The sequence below is a fragment of the Zea mays genome, chromosome 5, assembly GCF_902167145.1.
Source record: "Zea mays cultivar B73 chromosome 5, Zm-B73-REFERENCE-NAM-5.0, whole genome shotgun sequence".
Lineage (NCBI taxonomy): Eukaryota > Viridiplantae > Streptophyta > Magnoliopsida > Poales > Poaceae > Zea > Zea mays.
Window position 1 is genome coordinate 7374060 of NC_050100.1, and position 9097 is coordinate 7383156.

At 40.4% G+C, this 9097-nt stretch overlaps 1 protein-coding gene across 1 annotated transcript; it reads left to right on the plus strand.

Moving 5' to 3' along the window:
* Positions 1–676: 676 nt before the first annotated feature.
* LOC542040 (MADS31) lies at positions 677–6777 on the plus strand. Its single transcript, NM_001111680.2, has 8 exons — positions 677–1158; positions 3488–3569; positions 5044–5105; positions 5215–5314; positions 5814–5855; positions 5943–5984; positions 6219–6355; positions 6437–6777. The coding sequence occupies exons 1-8, from the start codon at positions 974–976 to the stop codon at positions 6510–6512; spliced, it is 726 nt and encodes a 241-aa protein (NP_001105150.1). The 5' UTR covers positions 677–973; the 3' UTR covers positions 6513–6777.
* The last annotated feature ends 2320 nt before the right edge of the window (positions 6778–9097 follow it).

A 9097-nucleotide genomic window follows, 5' to 3' on the forward strand; every position in this document is an offset into this window, starting at 1 on the left:
AGAATCTGGCTGTGTAGAGAATCTGAGTATCATTATGATTACGTGCGGAGGAAGATAAAGGTGTCCATAGGACTGAGGATCTAGAAAGTGACGGATTTCTACTATTGCAACAACTCAACCGATTATGTGTTTATGTTGATGTTGAATGGTTTTTAACCAAACGAATTTTATAGAAGCTGACTGAAAAGCTAAGCGTTTGGCAGTCCGCAGCAGTTTTTGGTGGCCAGAAGCTCCAAAAAGCTGAAACAAACAGGGCTTTATTTGGTGCTTCACCGCCGGAGCCAGGCTAGCTATACACTTTGTAGTTGTTTGTAGGGGTATATAGGAGCAGTATCTACAGTAGCAGCACTCTTCACCGGTCCAGCTAGTAAATGCGGTATCTGTCGTCTGTCGAGCTAACCTATCATATCAGCGCCATGCGCCCCGGCCGGTCGTAACCTAGCTAGGAGTAGCTAGCTAGGACTAGCTAGCTAGGAGCCTAAGCGCCCAGCCCAGTGGGTGGTAGCCTACCAAGGGTGAGGAAGAGGAGCTGAGCTAGGACCGCGAGGCGAGCGAGATCCAATCTGCACCCCACGAACGAAAAGATTCTTCCCCGCCGGCGTCGCTCTCTCATCCGTCGACGTCTCGCTCCTTCCTTCCTCTCTCTCTCTCTCTCTCTCTCTCTCTCTCTCTCTCTCTTTCTCTCTCTCAGCCAGCAGCAAGCATATAGCCCAGCACCACCACATGCCCAAGGGCCCTCCCTCTCCCTCGTCGTCGGGCCAATTGAGTGTGAGAGCTCGAAAAAACCCAGGGGATCGGCCGGACCAGCAGCGAGCGAGCGCGAGCTCTGCGTGCGTGTGTGTGTCTGCGCGCTAGATTAGATCACCTCCATCGTCAATAATTGCAGGCAGATCCATATAGTCTGCTGGTGGCGAGACAAAGCAACGGATCGTCGTCGATCCGGAGAGCGGAAAGCGCGCAGATCGCGGCGGCCATGGGGCGCGGGAAGGTGGTGCTGCAGCGGATCGAGAACAAGATCAGCCGCCAGGTCACCTTCGCCAAGCGCCGGAACGGCCTGCTCAAGAAGGCGTACGAGCTCTCCATCCTCTGCGACGCCGAGGTCGCGCTCGTCCTCTTCTCCCACGCCGGCCGCCTCTACCAGTTCTCATCCTCCTCCGAGTAATCAAACCAAACAACCCTATATATTACACATATATATTCGCTTCAGTCATTCCCCTCTCTTTTTTTTTGTTACCTAATTCTTCCTAGCTACTACTACTCACGCGCGCGTCCTTGCATGAACTCATGACGAGGTGGCGCTCTTTAATTTGCTGGTTTCCCTTTTTTTTCCTCTCTCTCTTTTCTTTTCTGTTCTATTGGGCAACGACTCCAACTGGTTCAGTACTCATCTCTTCAGATGCATGGTTGCATAGAAAGCCTACAAACGGACGGGGGGCCGGGGAAAAGCGAGCAGGGAGGTCGATACATGTATGCGTATACATACGGTGTACGTCTGCGTGTGTCGCTCATGGGAAGAAAAAAAACAGTAGAGCTTCATTTGATGTGCACCTCATGAGTACCGCCTGGCCCGCAAATGTACCAGTAGTATTCGTGATATGCGTAGTACACGCTTAGCCTGGATCCAACGTGCTAGCTAGCTGTGTTTTGGCATGATTCGACTAGAACATGAACATGGGCTTCCTGCAGACATGTTATTAGTGGATGGTCTTAAGTTCTTAACATATGCATGCGCTTTTAGTTTGTGAGTTCTAATTCGGCAAGTACTTCTTTCTGTAATTCTATGTACGGTTAACTTTGTTGTTTGGATATAACATCATATCTAGATAGTGGGCAAACATATATATAGAACGTACATGAATTTGGTCTTAACATGTCCATGCACTTTTCCCAATACATTGCTTATTGTAAACATCTTTTTTTATATAATCAACAATGGATAATATTAATTCTTTTATGAGCTCAGAGTTGTGATATATACATTTTGTGATTTCTAGTACTACTCTCTTCTAACATTATATGTGTTACTATAAATCTCATTGTTCCAAAGAAAGACCCTATTATTACAACAATGATGTACGTTGAGAAATGTATGCATTCTGCCAGTTTTTTACTCTGTGCAAAAACAAAGAGATCTACTCTTAAAACGCATCGCCTAATTACATGTAGCAGCTTCATATTATGGGGAAGTTGCTCTAAAACCATATGAGCTAGCCGTGCATGTCTTTAACCGGTCAAGATTAATAAGGGTGTATCTGGATGATAGAATCAGTTTTGTTTCTTAATTGCTAGAATCGGCAGAATCTGTGCGAAAAAACGATGTAGCTAAAAAACATTTCTATGTGAATTAGGGAGAAACGTTTAAGCCTTCTGAACTAGAGATGAAGAGATAAACGAAGCTGTTTTGCCTGATTTTAGTTTCCTAATCCTAATGTAGCTAACTAGCCAAACGGTTCAATGAGGTGATTCTGATTCACTAAAGAAACATTTCAGAATCTGAATCCGGAACATTTTTATAAGAATCTAGAACCTAACAAACACACCCTAATCCGGAACATTTCACAATATTTTATTAAATTACCTTTTGAGACTAATCTTAGTATTTGGTCGTATTGTTTTCAAACTAAATATTAAAGACTTTCCTGATAGTCAAACTTGTAAAAGTTTGATCTAAACCTTGTCCAAAACAAAAAAAAAGTATTGTGAACTAAAGAGAGAGTACTTAGTGAACCATGAAATGTGACAAGTAGCCCTCTAAAACTACGTCACTAGATTTGACACTAGTAGGTGCTATAGTCAACTTGTGATGTGTTCTTTCGTGAATCAATAACTTTGGGTGCTTTTCATTGACTCTCAAGTTTCACTAATATACAATATACTGATCCATACCATGATAAGTACTTTTGTTGCATTTTTTTGACTTATGCCATATGTTGGGAAAACAGTGATCAAATATATGTATGGTAGACTACGCCAATGTCATACATGAACAACAAAACCATACTTGGTCCCAATGGCTCTGTGGTCATTTTAGTGCTCACATTTTTACCTATATTTTTATTGAAACTAACACTTTCTTTATAAAAAATTAAAATAATCTCCATATATAGTGGTCTAATCCATGCATAGTGCAAGCTCCAAACCATATAACTTCACTTGCCTTCTCTAGTCTTATATAAACAACTGAGATAAGCTTGTAAATTCGGCATAGGAATTTATTAGTATGATGAGTGTCGCCGATGCTTACAGATTCCATTGAATCAATTTTCTTAGAGGCACGTAACCTCCAATCAAGCAAAAAGGAAAAACAATCAAATTATTTAATTAGAAAGGAATAACGAACGTGCAGAAATAATGTTTTCCTTTTGCTAGATGCATTATCTAGCTGGCATGGTTTCTATAGCCTCTTCATGAGTTTTTGTTTCTATCATGTGTATCTCTCTCTCTCTATATATATCACTTATTCATTATTTTATTGCCTTAATACCAGTCTGCTTAAGACTCTAGAGCGGTACCAGAGGCACATCTATGCTTCAGCTGATGCTGCAGTGCCATCTAGCGATGAGATGCAGGTGCGCGGACTATCGATTTTACTACTATTATTGCAACATTTTAATATAGGTGGTACTACTTTTTTTTTATCATGTGTAACATTATACAGGTTCTGAAACTGTACATATCAGGTTAATAATTTATTCAAACTCGATCACTTGTCACCAGCTAATAATGCCCTTCACAATAACAAAACTATAAGTTTATGTTTATTTTCTTATTATTTATCATTGATTTGTTCTGAAAACACTTGATCACCAAGCCGTGCATTTGTATTTCAGTATTTTATTTCTGAAGCAATGATTTCCATCAAAACAAATTCAGTATAAGTCTAAGTGCTAGTGAAAATTCTTGCTCAATTTGGTTGTACAAGAGCTACTGTTAGTTTAGGCGCCTTTTGCTCCAATACTTAGGATGACACCGTCAAATGCGCAACAAAACTGCTGTGGCTTTAATTCATATAATAGTCTTCTTGAAGATCAACCATTGCAGTGACGAACTGACGATCGTGAAATTTTGTGTTTATATATTTAGTTGTTGCTGAATCTGAGTAGTTTCAGTTTTGTTTGGATTCTGGACAGCAGGTCTAGAAGACTAGAACAATATCCTCACAAACACAATGAACCATGAGAAACATTGAAATAAATTGCAATACTTGCTATAGCAGTTGAAGAAAAAAAAAAGAGCGTGTACTGTATCAGTCATCAAGTGTTAGGTGCACTGGCCTAGCTAGTTCATCAGTTTTATGGTAGCCCGCCATAAAAAAAATGAAATGTTTCTTCATCCATGTTATCCATGTCGTTAACGTTACTTTAAATTATCCAGTAGTTATTTACCTAGTTGCAAATGCAATGAAGCATTCAACATGTTCATGGCCAATAATTACCTGGCTGGCTATATATGCTTACCAAATTTCAAAATATTTTTCCAGCATAGATGGCCAATGCCGTGATGCTATCAACAAGCCAGTGACATGCAATTGTCGGAGTTACAGTACTTGCTTTATGATCTACTAGACCTTACTGCATGTATTTAACCAATAAGAACAATATATGGTACTAGATTAATAAAATCTACATATTTTAATGACAATATTACAGACTGTGCATTTTTATATACAAGTAAACATCATCATTACATGCATGCAATCCATTTGTTAAAACACTAACCACTATGTTTTATAAAAATGATTTTTATCATCAATATTGCATAACAAAAACTATTAGGACATCTTGGCAATGCAGAAATTCACATGAATCAGTTTATTTTCATAGAAAAAATACAGGTAACAAAGGGGAAAAATCCTACAATCCAAATGAGACCTTATATGTTCTCATGCATAAGTTTGCTATCATACACTATAACCATAAAAGGATCATGGTAGAATATGTTCTCATGCATATGTTCACATGAAAGGATTGTTATAAATTAAAGAGAGTAGATGTGGAGACTTTTGGGACCTCTCCATCCAATACCTGATATCTGAAAATGCAGAATAACTATCAAGAATATGTGAAGCTGAAAGCACGAGTTGAGGTTTTACAACACTCGCAAAGGTACGACATTTACATAACTACATAAGTTCGTTTCTATTTTTCCTCTTTGTGATTCTACTCCAAATTTTGCTTTGTTTTGGTAAAGAAAGTGCTGGTGAACCCACTGCAGGAATCTTCTTGGTGAAGAACTGGCTCCACTTAGCCCAAGTGAACTTGACCAGCTTGAGAGTCAAGTAGACAAGACCTTGAAGCAAATAAGATCAAGAAAGGTAAACTGATTAAATGGGAAGTGATTCAAGGTGAAATGTTGTCAATAGTATTTTGTGCACAACAGAATTTTAGTGAACAACATTTTATAATCCATGACGTGGCACTTTCCTTCCTTATATCTGAACCAATCCATGATATATTGCAATTTGACTTGCATTGACTATTCATTCAATTAATGACTTGCACTTGGAAGGATAAAGGGTGCGGTGGGAAAATGTTGATTCGTGCTACTTTCATTTAAGTTAAAATTTGAAACAATGTAGAAACAAAAGCGTTGAGGCGTATACAATTCAGGAGACGCTAGTACTTAACCGGTATTTAAAACTTAGATTGCAGATACTTAATGATGCTACAATCTACCATTTTTGTAACCTTGTATCAAAAAGCCATTTCTATTTTCTTCTGTACTATACTACTATTACATGAAATTTGGAATGCTTCGCCATGTTGCTATCCAAGTGACACTCTTCTATGCATGTTTTCATTTGCATTTGGCAGACTCAGGTGTTACTTGATGAACTTTGCGACTTAAAGAGAAAGGTAATACCACAGCAATGTTACTATGGCTCTCCGTTTCCATACTGAAATCCAAGATATGCCTGACCATCTGGCACTCATTTCCTGCAGGAACAAATGCTGCAAGACGCTAACAGGGTTCTGAAAAGGAAGGTAAGTGACAGTTGAACTGGGAAACTCATAGCACGCACGGTTGGCACTGGCAGTAGTAGCTCATGCAAACAGTGGCTCTCCGGCTACCTCTGCGTTTGCTGACACACCTTTGAAGCTGAACCGGTGTTGTCATTTGTATATAGTGCAGTTCATAGATGCAGCCTCTGTTTGCAGCATTCCAACTCTCTTGAATTTTTTGCCGGGTCGTTTATTGTTGTGCTGCTATTGTTTCAGCTGCACGAGTTTGAGGCAGAGGCTGCTTCTCCCCCACAATTGGCGTGGCAAGGCGGAGGCGGCATGTTGTCCCATGACCCTCCACAGCCAGAACACTTCTTCGTGGCTCTGGAGAGCAACGCGCCTCTGCAACCTACGTAATTCCTCTCTCTCTCTCTCTCACGCGCACGCACAGTTGTCTCTGTGTCCTGAATGCTGCACTACTTCCGTTATTGCAGATACCATACTATGGACATGAACCAGCAGCCAGAGCCAGCGCCGGGCGGCTGCTACCCTCCTGCGTGGATGGCTTAGCCAGCGCTTTGGTTCCATTGCCTTGACAAGTGCCGTGTCCTTCAGAGATCGCTACGAGTCCTGCTGCTGCTTTTGCGAACCCCCCCTTTGCTGCCTGCCATGCTTACCGAACTGTTCAAATAAGAAATAACCACATGGTCCTATATAGGTTGCTGTTGTCTTTATCTTCTGTTGATCACGTCCTGCTCAGATGCTTTAAACGCTATGCAAAATGGCTTAGCGATGCATGCTGGAATGGGCTGAACTGCTTGTGTTTTGGGAGTATAAATCGCTTGGGCGCTTGGCAATAAGTATTATTGGCATGCCTCCCTCTGTTTTTATAAATACAAGTACAGCAGACTATTACTAGCTAGAGGCTCGCTCCGCTAATTCTCACCAAATATGCTAAAATGAATCTTTAAAAATTCTCGTACTAATTAAAAAACATATAAAATTTAATTTGGTATCTCTAAATGGCAATTGGCCTCTATCGTTAAGAAAAATGCATAGAATCATACTATAATCATGCATCTAAATTATCCACATCTTATTATAAAATAGAGTTCAAAATAACCCAAAAAATTTGATTCTAAACTACTCACCTCTATTTATTATAAAATATAAATCAAAATAACCACTAACTTTATATAATTACCAATGTTTTACCATTACCAAACATATAAACCCTTAGTATTTTTTTATAAATTACTCATATGTCATCATAAAAGATAATAAAAAGCAATGCCTAAATTTGCATTCAAATTCTAAACATATAATATTATGAAAGATAAAATAAAGTAGCGAATTTTAATTTGTATCTAAATTAGCCATCTTAGAGTGCATAATCAAATTTAGTATAGTATTCATACTCTTAAGAGTAGAGTTTAATTGGACAATGTGGACATCTAGTACCAATAGATAATGGATTCATTTCCATTGCATATAAGCCCATGCGGCACACGTGAGAGCAAGCGAAATGGTTTGTATAAAACATTTTGAAAAATGCTAACTATAATCCAACATGTTTGACAAATTGTTTGAGAGTTAGCTCGCTTAAAAAGAGAGAAGAAAATGTTCTCGAGATATATTTTTATAGTTCATTGAACATGTCCGATTTAACTCCAGACATGACATTGAATATGTATTTGGCCTAGTTTTAGTTCACTGTTTTCAGCCGGGCACCATGGTGTCCTATGTGCACCGGACATGCAACACCAAATATTTCACCATGCGGAAAACTCAAAGAGTATGTCAAACATGTACAACAGCTCTATAAAACACCTGATGTGGTTAGTGTGGCACATAATTCCACAACGGATAGGACCCTTAGAGAGTTATAAGCTTGTGCAATTTACCTTTGTACTCATTGGACGTGTTCGATGACTTGTTCGATGATCGCACTGATCATGTAACAAGTGTTAATGGCTTATAGCCATTGTGAATATTGGAAGGGCATCGACGTGTCCAGTGCGACATGTGGCAACAAACTAGACGTGCCAATGCCCTCGAAAATTCATTTCTCAAGAGATAACACTTATATTCTTGTGGTGCTATATACAGAACCCATGGCTGGTATCCCTAGATCACTAACACCTAAACATCTTATGGCATGAGAAACACACTTCATCACACGGTAAATTGTTCTACCTCTAATAGCGCAGAAAATACTTTCAATTATCTCACCAGTATGCTTTCACTGTCTTCAATAATGCGCATCCAAAGAGGATAAAATTGTTGTACCTTTTTGGCAAGGACAGTGCACGATCGTGAAAGCTGCCAGCGTGTCGCTATCGACCTTACACACCAACGGTGGTTGATATCCAATGGTCTTCTGTCAAGCTTTTCATGTGACTGAGCTTTTTAGAGAATGCAATTCATGTTCTCCTCCGGTTAAACTATCTAAAATTCACTAAATTTATACAAAAATATATATCAATATTTATAACTTCAAATATGTATCCACTACCGGAATCAGCTTCTTTGCCGTGTGTTCTAAACACACGGCAAAGGCTATTTTACACTCGGCAAAGCCTTTGCCGAGTGTAACACTCGGCAAAGAACGCTCGGCGAACTGTACATCGGCAACAGCTTCTTTGCCGAGTACTTTTTGTCGGGCACTCGGCAAAGACTTTGCCGAGTGCCATTTGGCACTCGGCAAAGAAAAGTCACCGTCACGGCGCCAAGTGACGGTGACGGATCCTTTACCGAGTGCCAACGGCGACACTCGGCAAAGACTGGTCTAGTGGACCCCACAGCCAGTCTCTGTGCCGAGAGCCCTAGTAGGCACTCGGCAAAGGAGGTTTCTTTGCCGAGTGTCTGGTGGACTGGCACTCGGCAAAGAACCCTCCAGTGGGCCCCTTTGCCAGTCCCTTTGCCGAGTGCCTTGGCAACGGCACTCGGCAAAGACATCTTTGCCGGTTCCCAGGTTTCCTTCTTTGCCGAGTGCCATGGTCAGCACTCGGCAAAGATGGCTTTACCGGTTCCCAGGTTTCCTTCTTTGCCGAGTGCCATGGTCATAGCACTCGGCAAAGCGACCTTTGCCGAGTGTTACACTCGGCAAAGTGACCAGGATGTCCCTTTTTTATTTGTTTTTGCTGTTCCATCCA

Coding starts and splice junctions, on each gene's coding strand:
- LOC542040 (NM_001111680.2), top strand. CDS start 974: ATGGGGCGCGGGAAGGTGGTGCTGCAGCGGATCGAGAACAAGATCAGC. Junction 3,570..5,043: donor CATCTAGCGATGAGATGCAG/GTGCGCGGACTA, acceptor CTGAAAATGCAG/AATAACTATCAAGAATATGT. Junction 6,356..6,436: donor AACGCGCCTCTGCAACCTAC/GTAATTCCTCTC, acceptor CCGTTATTGCAG/ATACCATACTATGGACATGA.